This window comes from Bos mutus, chromosome 24, assembly GCF_027580195.1.
Source record: "Bos mutus isolate GX-2022 chromosome 24, NWIPB_WYAK_1.1, whole genome shotgun sequence".
Classification (NCBI taxonomy): domain Eukaryota; kingdom Metazoa; phylum Chordata; class Mammalia; order Artiodactyla; family Bovidae; genus Bos; species Bos mutus.
Window position 1 is genome coordinate 531,739 of NC_091640.1, and position 25,843 is coordinate 557,581.

Consider the following 25,843-nt stretch of genomic DNA (forward strand, 5'->3'; position numbering starts at 1 on the left):
ATGGACAGGGAGGCCTGTCGTGCTGCAATTCATGGGGTTGCAAGGAGTGAGACATGACTGAGCAACTGAACTGAACTGAAGATGGTATATTTTATGTTCTGTATATTCTAACACAATGTTTAAAACTGGGGGGGCGGGGGGAAGGAAAGGAGTCCAAAACTTCTGGTCCTAAGCCGTCTAGGAATATGCTTTGGACTCTGAGCTGATTTGTTCACTCGGCTTCTTCCCTGTCTCTTCAGGCTGCCTGGGTACAAACATCCTTTTGCACACAACCTACCCTGTTGACCTGTGGTCTGATAACCAGCAAAATGTGGACCATGAATCACTTTGGGGTCCGTGCTTGAATGGGTCTTAAAGGTCACATGACACTTTCCTGGAGTACATTAATTTCCCAACAACAAATCTAAGGATAACGCTGGTCCTTAAATATCAAGGAACAAAGAAGTAGCTGATTGAAGCGTCATTTGACTTCCCTGGTGGCTCAGACAGTAAAGCGTCTGTCTATAGTGTAAGAGACCTGGGTTCGTTCCCTGGGTTGGGAAGATTTCCTGGAGAAGGAAATGGCAACCCACTCCAGTACTCTTGCCTTGAAAATCCCATAGACGGAGGAGCTTGGTGCAGGCTACTATCCATAGGGTCGCAAAGAGTCGGGCACGACTGAGCGACTTCACTTTCACTTGAAGCATTCCAGGCGGAAACAGAAGGGCAGCGAGGTCGGGGGACGAGAAGTAACTTGAATGGGATGTTTCCTAACTGAATGCAGAATTCAGTACCCAAAGAAAAAGCACGGAATGAAGCCCAGACCCCTAAAACAAAAAACGGACTTAGGCACCACTTACATTCCAACTGTTTTAAAAAAAAAAAAAAAAAAGTGCTTTTCGGACTTCCTGGTAGTTAAAGGTTAAGAATCCGCCTGCTAGTTCAAGGGACGTGGACGGTTCTACACGCCGAGGGACAACTGAGCCCACGCACCACAACTGCTGAAGCCCAAGCGCCCCAGAACCCAGGCTCCCCACAAGCCTCCCGATGAGAGAGAAGCCAGGGACCGCAAGGGAGAGCAGCCCCCTCACCGCACCTAGAGAAAAGCCTGAGTGCAGCAAGGGAGACACAGTGCGGCCACTAGACAAATAAATGACGTTTCACATGTGTTTGGCACAAGGCCAGCCAGCACGGCGACTAGGGCAGTGCCAACACCCACCTTGGGAGAGCAGGCAAGCCGGGAGGAAGTGGTCCAGCCGCCCGGGGCGAGCGGGGCTCAAGGCCTCAGGCCGTGGGGTCTCCCGGAGACTGGGATTCTCCCCGCACCTGAGGGGGTGAGGCAGAGGCAGGAGAGCAGGCGGCTACAGGCCGCGGGCGCGCACCACTCAATGAGCGCTCGGACCTGACCGCCGGCCCTTCAGGCGCAGCCCTCTCCCCGGCGTCCGCAGCAGGGCCCGCCAGGTGGCAGGCCGCGGGCGGAGACACCCCAGCCCCGTCGGTGATCCGCTTGGGCAGCTGCACTGTCCAGCTCGGAAAGCGGCTCCTTCTCACCCTCCTCAATCTCTGCAGGGTGTTTCTGCCCTTCCAAGGTTGAAAAGCGCAGTTGGAGAATATGAAAGCCAATACATCTTGAGTCAGTTGGCCAGTCCCTTCCCTCCGCGGGGTTCAAGGGCTGGGGGCCCTGCGGGCCCGGTTCCTGACTCCCCCCGGCGCCCCCGCCCTCCGCGCGGCTTCGCGGTGCTCTTGGAGCAGCCGTCCTGATTCGCGCCGCACGGCAGAGCCACACGTGCTTGGCAGGCAGGCAGTCACCCCCGCGCTCCGTGTCACCCGGCCTGAGCAAAGGCACGCATCCCTCCGGGAGAGCTGGCTTGTCTGCAAGTAGGAAAGCCTAACCTCTGTCTTCCACAGGACCGAGAGGCTCAGGTGAGCGGCCTGCAGGCATTATGCAAATACACACTCTCCGGAACCATTTCTATTGAAATAAAAAAACAAAAACTTCACACCTGTTTCTTATTGGGACTCTCAAAACTTGCCTTTAAAGAAAGCCTCATTTCTCATCAAACAAATGAGAAGGCACAAGGAGTATAAGCCTGTGTTAAGAAAGCTGCTCAGGAAGCCAGGACTTGCGTGCTGGGTTCGAGCTCGGGTTACCCCGAGGCGAGTCTGTTTTCTGCCCCTTCACCACTTAACGGAGCGGGGATGATGGACGAAGGAGTGATGTCCCCAGCGGCTACTAGGCTTGCTGTCTACGGCCACACCAGTGCTGCGTCGCAGACATAGCAGGCACCTCTGCACGTGATCAAGAATTGAATAGGTATCCTTTAAAATTAATACGAGTAGAAAGAACCTCAGCCCCTGCTCCACTATTCCTATCAGGTTTTACAAATTGCGATAATGGAAACAAGAAAGGTTAAATTAACACTTCTATTAAGCAAACCTATCAACTCAAAAACAAACATTCCACGTGAAAATAGTTTTGCAATTCAAATTATCTAGCTAATAACAACACTCTTTGCACACTACTCTCTTAAGTTTTTGTTAAAAACTTAAAACTTTTTGTTCATAAATTCAATGCACAAATTTAGCTACTCCTAAACAGTGGAAACAGTGTCAGACTTTATTTTGGGGGGCTCCAAAATCACTGCAGATGGTGACTGCAGCAATGAAATTAAAAGACGCTTACTCCTTGGAAGGAAAGTACCAACCAACCTAGATAGCATATTCAAAAGCAGAGACATTACTTTGCCAACAAAGGTTCGTCTAGTCAAGGCTGTGGTTTTTCCAGTGGTCATGTATGGATGTGAGAGTTGGACTGTGAAGAAAGCTGAGCGCTGAAGAATTGATGCTTCTGAACTGCGGTGTTGGAGAAGACTCTTGAGAGTCCCTTGGACTGCAAGGAGATCCAACAAGTCCATCATAAAGATCAGTCCTGAGTGTTCACTGGAAGGACTGATGCTGAAGCTGAAACTCCAATACTTTGGCCACCTCATGTGAAGAGTTGACTCACTGGAAAAGACCCTGATGCTGGGAGGGATTGAGGGCAGGAGGAGAAGGGGACGACAGAGGATGAGATGGTTGGATGGCATCACCGACTCGATGGACATGAGTTTGAGTGAACTCCAGGAGTTGATGATGGACAGGGAGGCCTTGCATGCTGTGATTCATGGGGTCGCAAAGTCGGACACGACTGAGCAACTGAACTGAACTGACAAACTAACTCGAACTGAGCGACTGAACTGAAAACTAACATTTTCTTATTACAGAACAAACCTTCAGATAAGAGTCTTGAAGACCTTCTAATGAGAGCTGATGAGTTTGTCGATATGCTGGATTATATCTTAAAAACTGCTGTCATTTAAACACTAAGATATGGTCATATGTCCAAATTACCAAGATATATGGATTTTTAATTAATCTATCAAAATGTTTCGGAGAAGGTGATGGCACCCCACTCCAGTACTCTTGACTGGAAAATCCCAAGGATGGAGGAGCCTGGTGGGCTGCAGTCCATGGGGTCGCTAAAAGTCAGACACGACTGAGTGACTTAACTTTCACTTTTCACTTTCATGCATTGGAGAAAGAAATGGCAACCCATTCCAGTGTTCTTGCCTTGAGAATCCCAGGGACAGCAGAGCCTGGTGGGCTGCTGTCTATGGGGTCTCACAGAGTCGGACACAACTGAAGCGACTTAGCAGCAGCAGCATCCAAATGTTCAGATGCCAAATGAACTTGCAACAATAGCAAAAAAAGCTATTTCATCTATTTACTATCTTTTCATTTCAGGTTATGACTTTGTAACCAGCACGTGGCAAAGAATAAACATTAGAATCTAAATCTCTAAGGCAGTTCATGCTTTCAGTCTGGGGCAGTGTAACACCAACTCACAGGTGGGCTCAGGTGAACCATACAAGGACCAGAAGCAATGTAAACACAGACCCACATCACACACATGTACAAATTCCACGATCCTCCAGTGATGAGGCACTGAGCTACTGAACTCAAAGGGTCCAACATTAATTAATGGCCAAGATTTTGATAACTTTTAGAAACCTCTAATACGTAATACAGTAATGAAGACCACATTTATACAAAACATCAGAGTAACTTCTTGTAGGCTCACCCTTTTCTTTTACAGTTTAGGTTTGCAACAACTCCACATGACTGTAGTGAAAGTGCATCTCACACCCTAACCCACTGAAGTGAGGCAGACACAGACCTGCACACACTTGATGTGTGTAAAGCATTCTGAAAGCTTCAGAGGGTCTCAAGTTGAAGCACTTGCGTCAACAAGCTCCACAGTTGAAGCACTTCACCTTGCTTTATTGGGACTCAGGTTGCCCTTTGCATCTTTATTACCATCTTTCTACTCCTCGACATGTCACTCTCAGTCAAGATAAGCTTTGATAGGCAGACAGATGTACACAGCACATAACCAGGGAAATCTGGACCAAAGGTACTTACTGCTTTAAGAACAAAGGTCTGTAACATCATCCCTACAGTGAAATTTTATAAAAGGATGTTACTGATGCTCTTAGGTGTGCACACAAATAGCATCTCAGCCATGATAAACCACTATTAGAAGATTGTAACATTACCAAACGTAGGTAGCAGCTTAATTTTTCAAACATATATTAAATTTTAAGTCAAAGAAAATTAATCATTCCGGCACTGTCTTCCTTCACATCGCTTATCCTCATGGGGAGAAGATCCTGACCGTAAGGAGTGCATGGAGATATATAAGAAAAGACAATTTCCTAGACTTTTATGCTATTCTACATAGTTTTGAGGCAAGAAGTAGATGTTACACACACACACATACACACTCGGTAAAGCAATTGGAGATTCATTCCCTGTGGACCAAAACTCCCAAGACAAGAATAGTAGGACAATTAAGGGAGGAGACTGATCCCTGACCAGACCACATATTTCACATTCTCAGTCAGGAGACCTCGGTGACCACATATGCGCAAAAAGGCTCCCCCTGGAGGTCAAAGGGGAGTGATGCTAACTAATGACAGGCTACCCATAGGCCTCTTCGGTAGAATCCATCTTGGCTAAGAGATGCGTGTGAACACATGGGAGGATCCTCAGTTCAGTTCAATTGCTCAGTTGTGTCCGACTCTTTGCGACCCCATGGACTGCAGCACGCCAGGCCTCCCTGTCCATCACCAACTCCTGGAGTTTACTCAAACTCATGTCCATTGAGTTGGTGATGCCACCCAACGATCTCACCCTCTGTTGTCCCCTTCTCCTCCCACCTTCAATCTTTCCCAGCATCAGGGTCTTCTCCAGTGAGTCAGTTCTTCCCATAAGGTGGCCAAATATTGGAGTTTCAGCTTAAGCATCAGTCCTTCCAATGAACATTCAGGACTGATATCCTTTAGGATGGACTGGTTGGATTTCCTTGCAGTCCAAGGAACTCTCAAGAGTCTTCTCCAACACCACAGTTCAAAAGCATCAATTCTTTGGTGCTCAGCTTTCTTCACAGTCCAACTCTCACATCCATACATGACTACTGGAAAAACCATAGCCTTGACTAGACAGACCTTTGTTGGCAAAGTACTGTCTCTGCTTTTCAATATGCTGTCTAGGTTGGTCATAACTTTCCTTCCAAGGAGTAAGCATCTTTTAATTTCATGGCTGCAGTCACCATCTGCAGTGATTTTGGAGCCCGGAAAAATAAAGTCAGCCACTGTTTCCCCATCTATCTGCCATGAAGTGATGGGACCGGATGCCATGATCTTTGTTTTCTGAATGTTGAGCTTTTAGCCAACTTTTTCATTCTCCTCTTTCACTTTCATCAAGAGGCTCTTTAGTTCTTCTTCACTTTCTGCCATAAGGGTAGTGTCATCTGCATATCTGAGGTGATTGATATTTCTCCCAGCAATCTTGATTCCAGCTTGTGCTTCCTCCAGCCCAGCGTCTCTCATGATGTACTCTGCATATAAGTTAAATAAGCACGGTGACATATACAGTCTTGACGTACTCCTTTTCTTATTTGGAACCAGTCTGTTGTTCCATGTCTAGTTCTAACTGTTGCTTCCTGACCTGCATACAGGTTTCTCAAGAGGCAGGTCAGGTGGTCTGGTATGCCCATCTCTTTCAGAATTTTCCATAGTGTATTGTGATCCACACAATCAAAGGCTTTGGCATAGTCAATAAAGCAGAAATAGATTTTTCTGGAACTCTCTTGCTTTTTCCATGATCCAGCAGATGTTGGCAATTTGATCTCTGGCTCCTCTGCCTTTTCTAAAACCAGCTTGAACATCTGGAAGTTCATGTATTGCTGAAGCCTGGCTTGGAGAATTTTAAGCACTACTTTACTAGTGTGAGATGAGTGCAATTGTGTGGTAATTTGAGCATTCTTTGGCATTGCCTTTCTTTGGGATTGGAATGAAAACTGACCTTTTCCAGTCCTGTGGCCACTGCGGAGTTTTTCATATTGAGTACAGCACTTTCACAGCATCATCTTTCAGGATTTGAAATAGCTCAACTAGAATTCCATCACCTCTACTAGCTTTGTTCGTAGTGACACTTCCTAAGGGCCACTTGACTTCACATTCCAGGATGTCTGGCTGTAGGTGAGTGATCATACCATTGTGATGATCTTGGTCGTGAAGATCTTTTTTGTACAGTTCTTCTGTGTATTCTTGCCACCTCTTCTTAATATCTTCTGCTTCCGTTAGGTCCATACCATTTCTGTCCTTTATCGAGCCCATCTTTGCATGAAATGTCCCCTTGGTATCTCTAATTTTCTTGAAGAGATCTCTAGTCTTTTCCATTCTATTGTTTTCCTCTATTTCTTTGCACTGATCGCTGAGAAAGGCTTTCTTATCTCTCCTTGCTATTCTTTGGAACTCTGCATTCAAATGGGTATATCTTTCCTTTTCTCCTTTGCTTTTTTGCTTCCCATCTTTTCACAGCTATTTGTAAGGCCTCCTCAGACAGCCATTTTGCTTTTTTGCATTTCTTTTTCTTGGGGAGAGTCTTGATTTCTGTATCTTGTATAATGTCATGAACCTCCATCCATAGTTCATCAGGCACTCTATCAGATCTAGTCCCTTAAATCTATTTCTCACTTCCACTGTATAATCATAAGGGATTTGATTTAGGTCATACCTGAATGGTCTGGTGGTTTTCCCCACTTTCTTCAATTTAAGTCTGAATTTGGCAACAAGGAGTTCATGATCTGAGCCACAGTCAGCTCCCGGTCTTGTTTTTTTTGCTGACTGTGTAGAGCTTCTCCATCTGTGGCTGCAAAGAATATAATCAATCTGATTTTGGTGTCAACCATCTGGTGATATCCATGTGTAGTGTCTTCTCTTATGTTGCTGGAAGAGGGTGTTTGCTATAACCAGTGCGTTCTCTTGGCAGAACTCTATTAGCCTTTGCCCTGCTTCATTCTGTATTCCAAGGCCAAATTTGCCTGTTACTCCAGGTGTTTCTTGACTTCCTACTTTTGCATTCCAGTCCCCTATAATGAAAAGGACATCTTTTTTGGGTGTTAGTTCAATATACAGCCTTGATCCTGAAAAGTACCAAATATGGATTGTGAACCAGGCAAATTAAAATGATTGGCCAAAGGAAACCCAGAAGTGCCCCACAGAAGTAATTCAGACTGCCACCAGGGTACAACTCAGGGACTCTTGAGTCCACCCCTTGTCTATCCACATGTACTGTATTCTCTTCCTCCTAATAAAAACTTCACTTGCTTCACCACTTTCCATCTGTGGAAACTCTTCTGCAAAGCCGAAGGGCCAGTGGCCTGGTCACTGACCACTGGCCTAGTGGATAGGCTCTGGTGCTCTCACCACTGTGACCCGGCCTTAATTTCTGGCTAGAAACCCAAGGCCCGCTCCAACCTGTGGCAGGCCGAGGCCACCCCAGATCAGTATGAGTTACAACCAAATGATCTGGACTGAGGTGGACCTTATATTAGAAGGCAAAAGACCCAGGGTTACTCTCTAGTATATAATGTATTCTCAACTCTTTGAATCCGTCTAGTTTAAATTGAAGTATAGTTGATTTACATGTGTTAGTTTTAGGTGTACAGCACAGTGACTAGGTTTTTTCCATTATAACCTAGACTAATTTCCATTATAGGTTATTACAAGATATTGAGTGTCTAATGTTTCTTTGTAGCCACTGTGTCAACACCGTGGGACAGGAAAGCGTAGATACCAATGAAACTGTCCTTACACAGGTCACTGCATGGAAGCAGCTTGCTAATTCGGTGTTCAGGAAGTGGCAAAGACTTATTCTGTTTCTAGTGCACTGAAAATAAAACATGGTTATACTGAGGCCATTTTTTTAATGAAATACAGAGCAATCACCTCTCCACACATGCATTTTGTAAATGGAAAAACAGGCATAGTGTGGTCAGAACCTGGTGTAGATTCTCAGATGGCAGAGTAAGGTTAAATAGCTCATACCCTGGACTTCTTAGCAAATTAGATTGGGAATGTCATTTAATTATATGTCAATCCTCAGACATTACAGGTATTTTGATCCTTGAAATAAGATGTTTCTTTAGGACAACACTGCGCAATTCTGGGAATTCCCTGGCAGTCCAGTGATTACAACTCCATGCTTTCACTGCAGAGGGCATGGGTTCAATCCCTGGTCAGGGAACTAAAATCCTGCAAGCTTTGTGGCACAGCCAAAACAAACAAAACAGAGGAAAAGAAAAACCAGTGTGCAGTTATAAGGGTATATTTAAAGATTCATTTCTAAGTGGGACCCAAATATATAAGAACTTGCAATCATGGTCAAGTTCCTAGAAAATCTAAATTGATTACTGAATAAATCTCATCATGAATTTACCAAGTTTTCCATTTTCATGTTTCTGAATTGATCCTATGTTGTCAGTAACATCTATTTTCAGTATCCCAGCTTCCCCTTTAGTCATCAAGTCATTTAACACAGGTGGTCATGTAGAAGCTAAAAAGTTGGTAATGCCAATAGCTAGGATAGAGTTAGAAAATATGGTTAGTACTGGGTGTTGATATACGTGTATTCTGCTTACTTCTAAATTAGCAACTTATTGGACCAAGATGGTCACCACCACCACCTGTGAACAGAAACAAGGTCAGCAATGAAATATATGGTGATAAGGAACCACTGTGGTAACAATGAGTTCTGATGCGAAGTTATTGATTTTCTAATAAGTTATTAGAAAAGCACTCACCTTAAAGCTGAATATAATTAAAAAGGCCTCTGCTAACATCCTTGGCGTCATGTGACTGGAGCTGCAAGCAATGTGCTAGACTTGGGCTTCCCCAGCACATTCCAAAATCTCCTGCACAGCTACCGTGCCTTCCTTGTCTACAGTTGTCTTATTGATGTAATCACTCGTTATTTGAGAGCGTGTATAAAATCCAAACAAAATTAAATTTTAAAAATAACCAAAAATTACCTTTCCTGCAAAATGCATTTCTTTATAATGATCTCGTGAACTCCCTGGTGTTTTCCTAAGTCATCTTCCACAAGACAATGGCAGAGGCTAAATCTCCTGTCCTTTTTAGGACCAAAGATACTTTCCTTGCAATGAGACCTTACATCTGTCTGCATGGAAACTCCTTCCAGAATCTGAGCATAGTCTGTTTGATATCATACTAACGTGTGTGCGTCAGTGTCATTTCATAGACAATGTAGAATTTTCTGGGTCTTCAAACAGTTCTGAAAGCTGCTCCATAGGAATTGGGGAAGCAAAACGAGTCAACTTATCTATAAAACCCTAGCAAAACTATTGTTTTTATTGATTTTACAACTTAACACTCAAGATAGATCTATAGAGAAATATTGTTTTAAGAAAAACTATTGAACCATTATAGATTACTATTAATTATTCAATTTTCTCTAGCTTAGACAAGTGGTAAATTATCTAACATCATATTAAACTTTCCATATCATGCATTGTAAACCATAAAAAACTAATTTTTGAAAAAATATATTCATTTATGACAATTCTGAACTTGCACTTGATAATATGACCACAATCTTAGTTTATACATAGCAAACACATCTATATGGCTGAAGTAGCATTAATAAAGATTAATAAAATTTTAAATGTTTTATTATCAAAAGTTTTATCTCTGAAAAGGAATTTGTGTAATTTTCGTTTAAAAGTAAATAATCATTGCTCATATTTTACAGGTGGGATAAAAAAAGTGGTTTTGGAAGCACTTTCTTTAGTAGCGTGTAGGAAACGAATGTTACCTACTATTTAGCAGCGTTATTATATATATTCTACCTTTTGAAAGGTGAGCTAAGTCATCCGTGAATGGTGTTTGTTTTCCACCTGCCAACATAGCGGCCTTAGAGATCCCAGTCATAAAACAGATTTTTATTCTGATTTTAATCTACTTAACATAGTGACCCTCCTACATATCTGATCCCAAATAAGCATACACTTTAGGCTGCTTTCATATGTCATTATCACAGGTCTTTGAGGTTGATAGTGCCGATCAATTGTCATCTTAACTGTGTATTATAAAAATCTGGTAATTTAGACTTCAACTTTCATCAGTGTTGACACTTTTTACTCAGATGGTTCATGGATCACAAATTTTAAAACTCCTGGGTTTAGAATCTGAAAGTAACTAGAACTACTGGGCACTGTTACAACTAACATGTTCTCGGGGCTCACTCATATAAAGAGTTTCCCTGTATAAAATTTTCATTGCTAAAATTATTTCTAAATTTTTAAACTTTAAAAACTAGGTAATGATTATTAAAAGTGTGATTCCATAAGTGTGCATCAGCAGGAGCGCGACAAGGTAAGGCTTTGTATTACGGACTGCGTGTTTATATGTTTACTCACCACCTACCAAAAAAACGATTGGTTTCAGGACAAAGATGACATTACGTTTAAGTTTTTAAAACTTAAAGTTTTCTGGCAGTACCTCGTAGTTCGAATTTGTATTCCTTGGTTGATAGTTCAGCAGGGGCTTTGTTTAGTAACATGGGGAGACATTCCAAAATACTAAATGAAATAGCAAATTTGTATGTCTTTTTTTCGTTCTAATCAAAGACTTCCCTCCTTTCACTTTTTATTCAAAAAATGTCACCTCACTGAGTTCATCATGCATTCAGAACAGTACCCGGCGCACAGGGCACTGCTGCCATCACTGCTGTAACCATCCAGGGCAGGGTGCCCTGTGCCCCCACACCAACAGGGCTACGTGCACGTCCAGAGAACGGACATTTATTAGCAGGACAACTACATCCCTTAAGTGATGTGTCACGTGGGGAGGTGAACTGACCTCTGGGTAGAGTGACCAACTTGTCTCCACCTGCCTGAATATTCCCAGTGTTGGTACTAAAAGTTCATAAAAATCCCTCAGTCGTGAGCAGACTGCAACAGTTGGCCACATTACCTTGGAATCCACGTCTTCACCTTGAAAACAGAGGCAAAATAATACCTACTCACAAGAGTACTGAGGCTTAAATAGGGACCTATTAATACGTGCACAGAAGAATGGAGCACAGCAGCACTACCGGTCACCTCCCTACTCCTTCCACCTGACTAGCTCCTGCCTCGGGCAGCTTACTTAACCTCAGCTTCCTTTATACGGAAAAAGGAAAAAGAATTTTACATTTTCCTTATGCATGGATACTACCATTCACCTGTTAAGACTGCTGAGAGTTAAAATGCACATCAGCTGCATCAACACAGAGCCGAGTAAGGAAAGCAGATCATCACCATCATCATTAGAATACTCAGCCCATTTCCTATCAACGGTAAACTGTTGATGTTTATCACTAGCAAGGCAGTTTAAAGACAACGTATAAACTCGGTTAGTGTCTGGGGGCTCTTTTTCCTTTTCTTAGTCAGGGCTGTTGCTTCCTCTAGTAAGAAAGAGAGAGCTGCACGTAAGCATCAGATGTGAGGCTGTTGGAAAGGCTAACAGAGATGGGTGACGACCAGCCCTGGAGCCAATACACCCCTGGGGACTTGGGGCAGAACCACCAGCTCCCGCAGGCCTGGCACAGCTGCTGCTCTGAGAGCAAAGGAAGGTGGCTGAGAAGCAGCCACAGCACAGCATTCCCAGAGGCCTTACTGCGAAACTTAGTGAAGAACCACAACCACGTGGCTTCTGCAGGGAGACAGACCTGGCCTGAGCCTGAGGGAGAGGATGTGTCCACCCTGCCGGGAGGCCGACTCCAGGGCTGGTGTGAGCAACAGCCCTTCCCTGGGATGCACCTGCACCAGGGCTTCCGGAAGAGCACCTCTGCCCAGGATGCCAGTCCAGGGGTGATACAGCAGCCATTTTTGTGGTTACCTGGTGGTAGGTGGATGAGGGTCTTCTGTCCCATCGGCTTTCAGGACCGGCCTGGCTTCTTCACTGACCGGCTGTGTTCTGTTTGATCGCACTGATGAGGGTGAGGGGGCAGGAGTGGGCGACCCTCTGTGTCAGGTTGTCTCCACGCTCCTGTGGTGCCGACACAGCCCTGGCACCAGCGCTGTCCTCGGCACAGCGTCCCGCAGCGTGCGCCCTTGCACCGGCCTGTGGCCCACAGCCCAGAAGCTGGAGACTCGACTCCCGCCTCTTTGTTGGGGTCTCGCGGCTTGTGGCACAGTCAGCCCCGCGAGGCCTTGCTGCCCGCTAGAGCCGCGGGAGCCACGCTCTGCCCGTCCGACCTCACTCGCCTTCAGCTTCTTAAAGAAAACATTCAAGGGCCTTCAGATGAGGTGACATCAAAGCCGACCTGTTCCTCAGCTGAGTTACCAAGGCAATCTGACAAAGATTTGCAGAGCTCCATTCTGGAAGCAGCACGCTGACAGGGAGGTGGGAGAGCAGTCACCAAAAGAAAGATCAACCACAGGAGCAGTGGCCAAGGGGCCTGCCCTGTTACCAGGTGGATGAAAGGCTTTCTGGGGCCTCCGGAGTTCTTCTCATTTACTATTCACTGTAACAAATGAAGTGATGAGGTTTCTGGCTGTTAAAAAATAACACATCCCAAAACCATGGTAACAGAATTCAGAAATTACACTAATATGCTACATTCTAATTTGTCTTTGACCGAATAGACGTCAAGTATGTAATTTGGGGGGAAGAGGGAAGGAGGATTTATTACTTGAAACAAAAACACTGGGGATATTTCCCAAAGCAGTGTCTCCAAATATGTAATAGTTTTAAAGTTCATGCAGAGATTAAAATTTAAATATACACCTTTTTGAAACCATGAAAATAAAAAAAGAATTGTTTTCTTTCCTTCTCAATTTCCAATCTTTTAAATGATAGCATAAAAATCCCCCATCGCTAAACTATTAATCTAAAGTTTAGTTTTTCATTTTCAAATAATAAACTTAGGGAATTCCCATAAGGGCCCACACTTCCACTGCCGGGGCAGGGGTTCAGTCCCTGGTTGAGGAACTAAGATCCCGCATACTGCACAGCATAGCTAATAATAATAAATTTACTCCCTTTATACATTTACAAGAACTCCCATATGCTTTTTGAAGATCAGTTTACATCAAATTTTTATCTGTAAGCCTAAAAAAAGTGTTTAAAAACCAGTAACTAGCATATAAAAAGACTCCACATCAAAAGCTGGACTACAGCCAGCAACCAAAATTCCTCACAGTGGTTCTGCTCAGGGCTGTTCCTCTCTGCCGGAGGGACACAGCCTGGAGAGGGTGCAGGGGCCACGGCTGGGAGGAAAGAGGCTGGCGATGCTGCTCTGATCCTGCAATGGACAGGACGGTCAGCTCGACAGACTGACCAGGCCCCAAACACAAACAGAGCCCCGAAGTCTCACAACTGAAGGAGCGCTGGCCAAGCCACACACATGGCAAGCTGAGCCAGTTGGCACAGAGCTCAGCCTGGAGAAAGGCAACTCCCGGCCACTGTCACACAAAGCAAGGATCTCCAGCCACAGCTACTTCATGACCCTGTAATTCGTCAGCCTTTTGGGGGTGTGCTTATTTTCACAACAACAAATATGGTATCTACTTTCATGTTTAAATTGTTTCTGAATCATCATGATGTTTTAACATTTAAAAGAATTAAACAGTTCTACTTGCAGTGGTATAACAAGTTTTAATTCAAAATAGACACTCTGAAAACAATAAGTAAAAAAAAAAAAAAAACTTGAACAAGCTCTTTGAATTTACAACAGAGCACACCAACAATCACACACACATCAGTTTCACGATTGCCTCAAAAATGTACATTACAGCAATGACATGCAAGAATTATTAAAAATCCACGTGGTAGACTGTCGCATCTTCCAAGCACGCGGCACAGGCGCCTCTGCCGTGCATCACCAACACTGCGGCTCAAGGTCAAACAGGCTGGTCTCCATAACTGCTTCTGGTGCTTTAAGTTATTTCAGATTTTGTGGAAAAAACGAGGTCTAGTTGGCCGAAGGACAGTAACACGCTTGATTCCTTAGCAATAGCCCATCCCAGTAACCTGGACACCAGGCTATGGGAAAGCCCATTTTCCCAGAATGAATAAATTTACCTCCAGGAAACTGTCAGATTTAATACACCAACTAGGAGACTAGCTCCAGTCCATACATTTCACCTGTTCCCTGAAAACCTGTTTAAATCTTAGTAGCCACACTCAGGGATCAACATTTTATTCCTGAGTAACACAGACTTTCCCGTTCGCTGGTTTATGAACAGTTAGGTTAAGAGGAGAGCTTGTGTGTGTTTTCAGTGTTTGTTCTAAAGGCACTAAAGATTTATTGTCTTGTCTTTGAATGGAGAAGACATCACCATATCAAAAAGAGGGGAAAAGTCTACAGTAAGAAGTATTTTGTACCTACAGAATTACTTTATTTGTAAAATAACTCTTGATTTAAATACCAGACTTCAGGTTCAGTATATTTTTAACAAATGAAAACATTTGGTTTTCTGGGTTACAATCAAAAACAACTGTTAGGACGTAAACAACTGAAAAAACATAAATCAAAATTATAATCTAATAAGCAAATACCTTACAAGAAGAAATCAGCATAAGTTAATGCAGTGCATCCTTAAGGAACCAGACATGTCACGGAGGCTGCTACTCACTTCTCTAAACATTTACTGTATCGTCTGCTGCTACTTGGGAAGCTGAGGGAGAGCAGTTTTAATTTGCAGTTAATCAAGTGTTCTGAAACAAGCTGAAATTTCCTTAAATGAAAAATAAACATATATAGATTTCAGTTTTTATCATACGATACTGACACTACTGGGAAAACAAGGCGTGCATGAATTATCAAAAGATTTAATTTACATGACAGGAAAAAACAAAAAATAATTGTTACAAAATCAAACTGCAGGAAACAAATTTGAAAGAACTATTCACTTCTTTATATAGAAGTCTTTCTGAGCACCTGAAAGAAATCTAAAGAGCAGCATAAAGACCACTGAAATTGATTAGTTCAACATACAGTGAAGAAAATAACATTTTTTAAAATCTCAATTGAAAAAACTGCTATTCATCTAATACTTTAGATTTCCTAACTTTTTTTTTTTTTTTTACAAGTTTTGTGGTTCATGCTCAAAGTTCAATCTGTGTTTAACATTTTTAAGTTCACACATGTCAAAGCCTAAAAGTACAGAAGGCTTGTGATTTTTTATTGCTTTCATGCAAATATACCTTCTTTTTCCAAAAAATGAAGCCACGTCAATTTTCCACACCCATAAGAGTGAGGATAACAATTCTATTTCCTTTTTACTGGGATATGGTCTCTTGTGGAAATAATCCCTAAGAAACTGCTTTTTGTCTTCGTAAGAACGGTCTTCGTACTTTTTAGGATTTAATGCTAAAATCTGAAGAGCGTCGTCACTAACAGGCGGTCCCTCCGTCCTGCCCTCACTCCGCTGCCGTTTAACAGGTGCAGCGCTCGCTGCCTTTTCTGGGGCCGGGTCTGTGTCCGCGTCTATGATGAGGGGCCGCTCCGTGCCATCCCTCTGGTCTTCGGCCCCGGAGTGGCCATCGGGCAGCTTTCTCTTCACTGAGAAGCTGGGGTCGTGGATCACCTCGCCGTTGACTAAAAGCAGCTCGCTGTTCTCCAGGAGGCCGGGCTGGCCCTGCAGGTCAGGGCTACTGTCCTTGGGGGCGCTGCGGCAGCGCAGCAGGTGGATGGCAATGGCTGCCAGCGTCATATTGCCGGTGTAGACCCCGCAGCAGTGGATGCACTTGAAAGCCGGAGACTTCAGAATCGTGTGGACTGTGGGCGTGATGTGGTGCCTCTCCTTCAGATGCAGCTCGTATGCCTCCGTTGTCACAAAGGTGCCAAAGCAAAAGGGGCAGGTCAACACCTGCTTGCCGGGCCTCCCAGACGCACCCTCAGCCTGGGGCCTCACCTTGATGTACACGGGCACCAGCGACTTGGAGTGTATCCCCGCCAGGATGGCCAGGTAGACCTCCCGCTCGCCCAGCTCCTCCCTGGGCAATATGGTAATAAAGTCAAGGTGGGGAAACAGCAGGTTGCCGTTGGCGTCGATATCCAGTTGAAAACCTTTGTTACTGTAATCCATGGGCAGCTTCTTCTTCCCCAGGTGCATGGTCCGACTGTGCTCTGAGAGGCCTCTGATATCGTGGAAGGTGCACGGGCAGAACAAGCACCCCAGCCCGTGCATCAGTAAGTGATGGATAAGCTCCTCCTCCGAAACTAAGCACTTACAAGACAGACACCGCACTGTCTTCTCTCTCATCCACTTTAAAAACGGCGCACATGCTGCCAGTTTCTCTGGCTCCAGTTTGTCAGCAGCTTTGGATTCACTGTGCTTATGCGCCACTTCCATATGGACCTGGTACACGTTGGAAGGAAAGAGCTCATTGCAAACGGGACAGGTTTTCCATTGCTTGGCCTGTTTGAGCACCTGATTCGCCTCTGCCACAGACGAAGAGGCCTGAACAAACATATTCTGAGTGGCATTTACCACCACAGGAGGGGAGGGCATGCCGGTCATGGAACTGGCCATCTGGGCAGCTGGGCCCGACTGCAGGAGCTGGATGGGCATCTGGGGAGGGGCAACGGTGGCGACGCTTCCAGGGGGCACGGGCAGAGTGACAGACACCGGGGCAAGTGTGTACGTGGGAATGCCGTTCACTTGTTTCCCTGTGGGTATGAGTTGTCGGAGAATAGAGCCCGACGTCAGGAAAGTGGTGTTTGGCGAAGCACCGGGTCTAATGGTCTGATTTGCAGGCAGAATGTTGGTATTCACAGACTGATTAAGCTGCAGGACCCCAGGCCTCACTGGCTGGCCCACAGGAAGAACTCCTGACATGACCGGCTGACTGAGCTGAAGAACACCAGAGTTAATGCCCTGGTTCACAGGAAGAACGGCTGATGAGACTGTCTGGTTGGGGGGAAGGAGCCCAGGTGGGACTACCTGGCCAGGCGGGAGCACCCGCAGCGGGACCGTCAGCCCTGTGGGCAGTGCTCCTGAGGGGGCCGTCTGCCCAATGGGGAGCACCCCTGACTGAACCACCTGGCCAGCAGGGAGAACCCCAGAAGTCGCTGTCTGTCCTGAAGGGATGACCCCAGCAGGGGTCACCTGTCCTGCAGGAAGGACCCCTGACGGGACTGTCCGACTCACAGAAATCACCCCTGGTGAGACTGCCTGAAGCACTCCAGGGGTGACAGATGGGTTGACAGGGAGGACCCCAGACCCAACAGGTCTATTCACCGAGAGAACTCCAGGTCCAACTGGCCTGCTTATGGGCCCCACAGGCTGGTTGAGAGGCAAAACCCCCGGGCGGATGGTCTGGTTTATGGGGAGGATACTGGTTCCAACAGACTTATTTACAGGTCCAACCGGCTGACTCAAAGGCAACACAGGAGGGTTTGCTGCCTGATTAAGTGGCACTCCGTGAGACAGAAAGACAGGCTGAGGCGTTGAGGGTGGCAGAGTGAGGCTGCTCTGGCCCACTGGCAGAGGACTAGAGACCAGAGTCATGTGAGGCTGGGCTACTGCGGGCGGAGAGTGGGTGACACTGCCCACAGCCCCCGCACCCACAGTCGCCGGAGGGGCTGCACCCTGAACCGGCTGCACCACGGTCTGGCTCTGGCCATTCTGCGGCAAGGCAAGGTGGAAGCACGGAGAGGAGGCTGGGATGCCTGGAGCACTGCTATTCGGCGGTATGGCCACGTGTGCAGCTGGTTTGGGAGCAATATGCATCTGCTTCAAAAGGCCAGTCTTCTTAATATGTTCTGAGATCACAGACCTAAGCTTGTTCTCCAAATCCCGGTGTATATCGGATGTCAAAATATGATACATTAAAGCGTCCTGGCTGCTGGCATTGGCGTTGCACTTTTTACAGTAATACCTGTCAGACAGGGGCAACTTCTCTGCACAGAGAGTGTCGTCAGCTCCTGGATGCTCACCCATCTCCTCAGTCCTCAGGCCAAAGTAGGAGTTAATTAAGTAGTGAAAATGTGCTACCAGCACATGCTTCTTCATGCTATAGTACAGAGTGTTTGAAAAGTTACATTTTAAACATGTAAAACTTATCACATCACTCCTAGATGATTTTGTTTCACCTAAAATATTCACTGTGTAATTCTGGACTTTCCGAGCAGGTGCATGAAACATTCTGAAGTGCCTTCCCACAACTCTGGGTTGAGAGGAAAACACGCAGTTTGGGCAAGGGATCACCAGCTCCTGGTCAATTTCATCTTCATGGTAGCGATGTAAATGATTTTTGAATGAAGTAAGCACTTTTGTGGAGTATTTACAGAGGCTACAACAGTATGGTTTTGTTCGATATCTCTGTTAAAAAAAAAAGTCAAGCACAGTTTAATAAAACTACATAGTTTAATAAAAATCAGATGCTACACAATCTACAGTTAACAAGTAAACGATATTTTTTCTTCTAACTTGCTGGATCTAGGGCTGTGTTGTAAGGAAAAGCAGCTACAGACAACACACATCACAAAACCCTTTTCATTTTCTTCCTAAAACACTTTAAACATGTAACAACTATTCTCAGCATTTAGGCCATACATACAAACTGCGTTTGGCCCCAAAAACATAGCTACCTGAAACCCATTTCCAAAGCCAGCCATTAAAATCACAAATCTCATTATTTAATCCTATACTCTGAATCAACTGCATCAATTGAACTCAATTCTCAGCAAGAAAAAACTACTTTCTCCCTTTTTTATTCCACTTTTCTTAGTTCCAAGTTGTTTTTACTCCAAATTCTAAAACTTCTGGAATGTTATAACTTAACCAAACTTGATAATTGTTAAACCAATCACCCCTTTCATTTCCCAGATTCCAGAAGACAAATGGACAGTGATATCCACTGAAGACAGAGGGGCTGTGGCTCACTCACTGTGAATAAGCCTGAGGTAAGTTCAAGCCACAGACTGCCACTCTGACAACATGGTATCTCTCTGTAAGGCAAATATGGGGAATTCAACAAGCCTGGGGCATAAGAACAGACATTTGTACAACAGCTGGCCAACTGAGGAGCACAATGTGTTCTAACATCCAGGAAGCCTTGCTGGTCTGACGTGAGAGTAGCATGGCAGGCACCAGATCCCAGAGCTGGAGCACCAGAAAACACTGCGCCTAGTTTCACAAAGCAGGAAGGCCAGGGTGTGGACAGGTTAGACAAGAGGGCAGAGGTCCTCCTGCCCTGCAGCTGTTTCCCGCTGATGCAGTGGCCGCTGGCCACCCCCGTCCTTCCCAGTGCTCGGAGACCACTCACACACACACACACACACACATACAAATTCCCCTCCTGTGGGTTTTGTCACTCTCTCTGCTAGTCACACAGTCTTCCTCTTGGGTCACTGATCAGAGAAAGCACCCAAACACATTCAACAACATGTCACTACTGCCTTTTCAGCAATTAAGAAATCCCAGGTTCTGGCATTTCCAGGAGAATCTATAAAAAACCTAGGGGACAGCCAACCACACATCACATTTTAAAAAATATGTTTCACCAATTCGGACACACTTTTTTCTATTTTAATATCTCTGAAATTTGGAAGCACCTTATGCTGTACTTTAGTTTCATTTGTGGTTCATTTAAAATGGAGCATCTTATACTCCAAAAATACTGTATTGAAAAACCAGATACTTAATGAAAATTACACCCAGTTAAAGAGTCAACAGAACTAACAACTTGTTACTATCTGTTAGTACTGAACAGATCTTTGGATCAAGGAAAGATTTCTTAAATAAGACACCATAAATACAATCCATAATAGAAAATACATGCCTCCTGAGAAATCTGTATGCTGATCAAAAAGCAACAGTTAGAACTGGACACAAAACAACAGACTGGTTCAAAATTGGGAAAGGAGTACATCAAGACTGTATATTGTCACCCTCCTTCTTTAACTTTGATGCAGAGTAGTACATCATGCAAAATACCAGACTCGATGAAGCACAAGCTGTAATCAAGGTTGCCAGGAGAAACATCAATAACCTCAGATATGCAGGTGACACACCCTAATGGCAGAAAGCAAACAGGAACTAAACAGCCTCTTGATGAAGGTCAAAGAGGAGTGTAAAAGCTGCCTTAAAACTTAACATTCAAAAAACGAAGATTATGGCATCTGGTCCCATCACTTCATGGCAAATAGATGTGGGGAAAAAAGGGAACAGTGACAGACTTTTATTTTCTTGGGCTCCAAAATCACTGCTGACGGTGACTGCAGCCATGAAATTAAAAACACTTGCTCCTTGGAAGAAAATCTACAACAAACCTAGACATCATATTAAAAAGCAGAGACATAACTTTGCCAACAAAGGTCCATCTAGTTAAAGCTATGGTTTTTCCAGTAGCCACGGATGGCTGTGAGAGTTGGACCATAAAGAAGGCTGAGCATCAAAGAATTGATGCTTTCAACTGTAATGCAGGAGAAGACTGTTCAGAGTCCCCTGGACTACAAGGAAATCAAACCAGTCAATCCTAAAGGAAATCAACCCTGAATATTCACTAGAAGGATTGATACTGAAGCTGAAGCTCCAAAACTTTGGCCACCTGATGCAAAGAGCCGACTCACTGGAAAAGACCCCGATGCTCGGAAAGATTGAGGGCAGGAGGAGAAGGGGATGACAGAGGATGAGATTGTTGGATGGCATCATCAACTCAATGGACATGAGTTTGAGCAAACTTTGGGAGATAGTGGAAGGATAGGGAATCCTGGTGTGCTGCAGTCCATGGGGTTGCAAAGAGTCAGACATGATTGAGTGACTGAACAACAGTAGAAAAAAATTATAAACAGGATTTTATCAAAGTAAGAAATCTTCTCTTTGAAAGATACTTTAAAAGACAAAAAGACAAACCACAAGCTAGAAGACAATATTTACAAACCACGTACCTAATAAAGGACTTGTGTCCATAAAACACACTGTGGACATGTTCAAGTCTCAGTAAGGAAACATATGACCCAATTTCTAGAAAACTGGCAAAACATTTAAGAGTAGAATACTTTAAACTAAAGAGGGTATCCAGATGCCACGGAAACACACGTAAAGATGCTCAACACTGTCAGTCACTAGGGAGATGCAAATTAAAACCAGAGAAGACACCACTACAAGCCTATTAAAATGGAAAATAAGCAGTTAAATCCAAAAGCACAAAAACCCTGACTGAGTCCAGTGAGGACGCAGAGCAGCCGGGACACACACCACTGGTGGGAAAGCAACATGGTACAGCCACTTTGGAAAACAGTCCGACAGTCTGTTACAGAGATGGACCATATATTGTACAACCCAGCAATCTCACACCTGGCAATTACCCAAGAGACGTGAAAGCAAATGTTTAGAGAAAAACCTGTAAGTCAAAGTTCTAGGAAAGTGATCAATCAGAAATAACTGGAGGGTGAGACCTTGGTTCACTGTAACAGAAAAATAACTAAGGAGAGAAGCAGAAAGAAGTGGAGGCAGGCATCACGGGCACTGCAGGATGCCTTGTCTCCAAGATCATCCCTGTCTCCCTTCTGCCTAAGGCCACATCTTCAGGTCCCATAACAGCTGGGCTTCATTTCCAACATAACACAAGCATCTCCATCCCAAACCCAGATATCCAGCACATCTCATTTCTCTGCAGCATGAGCCACATAATCCAGCCGAGTAGCACATTCCTGCTGCAGTGGCCGAAAAACTGTCTTTGTTCAAAAATCCTATTTCCCAGACACAAATTAAAGAAGGTTCTCTACGAATACAGAGCAAGGTACTAAAACTAGCACGTAACACAGCCTCTACCACACCAGGTAACAGTGGTTTATTTTTTCTGAATATGGTACCTATTTAACATATCCAATTTCCACTATTTCACATTGTTATTTAACTTTTTGTGCCCATTCACACACAAAAAAACATAAACTCCCTAAGGAAAAGAACCTTAACTTTCACCTTTTGCATCAAGCACTCAGAAAGTTGTAGCAGGAATTCAAAAAATGTTTCTTGATGAAGAGCATATAATTATACATTATACTGCATATTACATACAATCTTTTAGGAATTCAGATGAGAAAAATCAGAGAGGCCTAAGAAAATATTCACGAAGCCAAGGTATTCAAAATAAGGCATATTTGAAAAGCCATGAGCTGTTCTGAGCAGAATAGCCAAATCAGAGCGGTTTCAAGGAATCTTGTGTCTGTTGGTACAGAGGGGAATGTCGGGTCAAGGAAGGGAAGAGACACAGAACAGGCAGAAAGCAGGACTCAAGAGGACAAGGTGACAACAGAAATGTTTACAAATAAAATTCTGACAGAAAAACGACTGACGAGTTACAGAAAGCTTTTTTAAGCCAGAATTCTCAAGGGCTACGCTATTTGGACAAATGGGAGGGGGAGGCAATGAGCAGAGGCTGGTCCCCTTGGGGCAAGCTGCCTGGAGCCGAAGAGGTGCTAACCCAGCGGCTGGGCGGCAGGAAGGTTTTCCAGAGGAAACACTTTACAACGGAGAACTCAGCAGTATGTCACATAGTTTAGTGGGAATCTGCTTAACATTGAGGTTTCAAATTTATTATAAATTGTGTTCCCCGATTCAAACTCCATATTTTTAATTTTTGAAACCAGAATGTATGCTCATACTTGAAGTCATTTCTTTTTACTCAGAATAGTTACATAACTCAAAAGTCCTTCTTATATCAGAGGCACATAATAATAATATAGTAATTTCACTGTATCACTTCATCAACTTTATATGCAGAGAACTCTCACAGCATCAACAATCCTGTATTATAAAACATTTAACTTTTTCTACTTCCCTAAATGTTTACATTATACCCCTCCTCATCCCTTTCATTCATCTGCAACCCAGAAACACATGATGTTCCTCAGAACTAAACCAACACTTACCCCACGTTCTGAGGAAACATGAAAATTGGAAATAAAAATACATACCACTTTCTTTCCAGAAGGTTCCCACAGAGAAATATCTCCCCATGATGTGTTATAAAAGTACTTCTCTCCTGGGTCAAAGCCTTTAAGGTCCTTTTAGAAAGGGAGAAAAACAGAGATTATTATGTAATTTCATAAGATAAAGAAGAACGAACCCAATGGGATTCTTTGGCACTTAAGATATCTACATGCAAGGGACTTCCCTGGTGGACCAATGGTCACAAGTCCCAGCACTCCCAATGCAGGGAGCACAGGTTCAATCCCTGGTCAGGGAAATGAGATACCCTATGCTGCACAGTGCGTAGAAAGGGAGGGAAGGAGATAAAGAAAGAAAGAAAGGGAAATCTACATGGGAAAACTGAAATGAAAATATACCCCATGGCAAACGCTGACAGAGTTCCCATCAAGCTGGAGACCTGGGGAAAATGCTGAAATAATCCAAGTTAATACTACAGCTTCTGTACTTCAGCAGCTGCCTTTCAATTTATGTCAAGTCCTTACAGAGTTTATACTTAGTAAACGTATCTTCTGAGTTTCACAGAGTCTTAAATTCAATACATTTTTTTCTTCCTTTCCCACACTTCTTGTTTGCGCTTCATTAAACTGTCCTATTACAGAGCTGATTTCCTTCCTGGCCACACTTGCTGGGGTGCTGGATTCTTTCCATGTCTTTAGTCTTCCATAAATTCAAAAACATACATAAATATATATATATATGTAGTTTTAAAAATACCATCTTATAAGAAATAAACAGATCAGATTTCCCACAAATAATTTCTGAAAGAGAAAACCCACATGAGCAAACACTGTCTTCCCAGTGTGAGCCCCATGGAGAAGCGTGTCTGGGGTGGGATGATGTGGGCACTCCAAGTGTTGGTAAGAAGTCAGACAGTGAATATGTAAGGCTTCGCCAGCATGCAGTCTGTCTGAAACAACTCCTCAAGCTTACCACTGTGCACAAAAGCAGCCACAGACAGTATGTAAACACAGACAAGCAAAGCTATATTTCAAGAAGTTTATTTACAAAATGGACAGCAAGCCAGATTTGGCCCAGTTTGCCTACCTCTGGTCTAAACACTCAAATAAGAAGTATAGAATGTCAGACTGAGTTAAAAACCACAATCCAATTATATGTTGACTGACTGGTTCAAAATCAGGAAAGGAGTCCAAGGCTGCATACTGTCACCCTGCTTATGTAACTTTTTTGCAGAGTACATCATCCAAAATGCCGGGCTAGATGAATTCACAAACTGGAATCAAGACTGCTGGGATTCATCAACCTCAGATATGTAGATGATACCACTCTAGTGGCAGAAAGTGAAGAAGAACTAAAGAGCCTTTTGATGAGGGTGAAAAAGGAGGGTGAAAAAGCTGGCTTAACACTAAACATTCAAAAAACTAAGATCATGATATCCAGTCCCATCGCTTCATGGCAACTAGAAGGTGAAAAAGTGGAAGCAGTGACAGATTTTACTTTCTTTGGTTCCAAAATCCCTGCAGACGATGACCACAGCCATGAAATTAAAAAGACGCCTGCTCCCTGGAAGAAAATCTACCACAAACCTAGACAACATATTAAAAATCAGGCATCATCTTGCCAGCAAAGGTCCATTTAGTGAAAGCTATGGTTTTTCCAGCAGTCATGTATGGATGTGAGAGTTGGACCATAAAAAAGGCTGAGCACCAAAGAACTGCTTTCAAATTGTGGTATTGGAGAAGACTATTGAGAGTCCCTTGGACAGCAAGGAGATCAAACCAGTCCTAAAGGAAACCATTTCCTAAAGGAAATCAACCCTGAATATGGAAGGACTGTTGCTGAAGCTCCAATACTTTGGCCAAGTGATACAAAGGGCAGACGCACTGGAAAAGACCCTGATGCTAGGAAAGACTGAGGCAAAAGGGGAAGGGGCTGGCAGAGGATGAGATGGTTAGATAGCATCACCAGCAAGAATTTGAGCAAACTCCAAGAAACAGTGGCGGACAGAGGAGCCTGGCATGTTACAGTCCATGAGGTCACAAAGAGTGAAACACAACTTAAGAGACTGAACAACAGCAACAATTATATGCTGTCTATAAAAATTTCACTTCAAATACAAAATCACAGAGAGGTCAAAGATAAAAAGAAGGAAATCAGTATCATGTGACCACTGGTCAAAAAAAAGCTGATATAAATCACCAATGCCAAAAAGAGAGGGGAGGACTTTTTCTGGTGGCAATCGGATAAGAATCCACCTGCCAATGCAAGGACAGCAGTCCAATCCCTGGTCCAGGAAGATTCCACACGCCAGGGTGCAGCTAAGCCCGCAACCTGCAGCTGCTGAAGCCCTTGCACCTGGAGCCCGTGCTCTGCAGCAAGGGAAGCCACCACAGTGAGAAATCAGCGCCCCGTGACGAAGAAGCCCCCACTCGCCACAGCTAGAGAAAACCTGTGCAAAGCAACGAAAACCCAGAGCGGCCAAAGAATAAACAGAGATACCACTATGGTTCCTACAGATGAGAAAATAATATGAACACCATAATGCCAATAAACTCAACAAATTAAACTGAC

The 25,843-nt window shown here is 44.1% G+C and overlaps 1 protein-coding gene across 4 annotated transcripts in view; it reads right to left on the minus strand.

The window, feature by feature from the left end:
• Positions 1–14,009: 14,009 nt before the first annotated feature.
• Positions 14,010–25,843, minus strand: part of ADNP2 (ADNP homeobox 2) — a 32,623-nt gene continuing 20,789 nt past the window's right edge. For all 4 annotated transcript variants that reach the window (XM_070362025.1, XM_070362023.1, XM_070362024.1 and 1 more), the window contains 2 exons: positions 23,299–23,388; positions 14,010–18,697 (listed from right to left, as the gene is read on the minus strand). In XM_070362025.1, the coding sequence (XP_070218126.1) occupies positions 15,455–18,697; positions 23,299–23,388 (3,333 nt within the window). In that variant the 3' untranslated portion in view covers positions 14,010–15,454. The remainder of the gene's footprint in view (positions 18,698–23,298; positions 23,389–25,843) is intronic.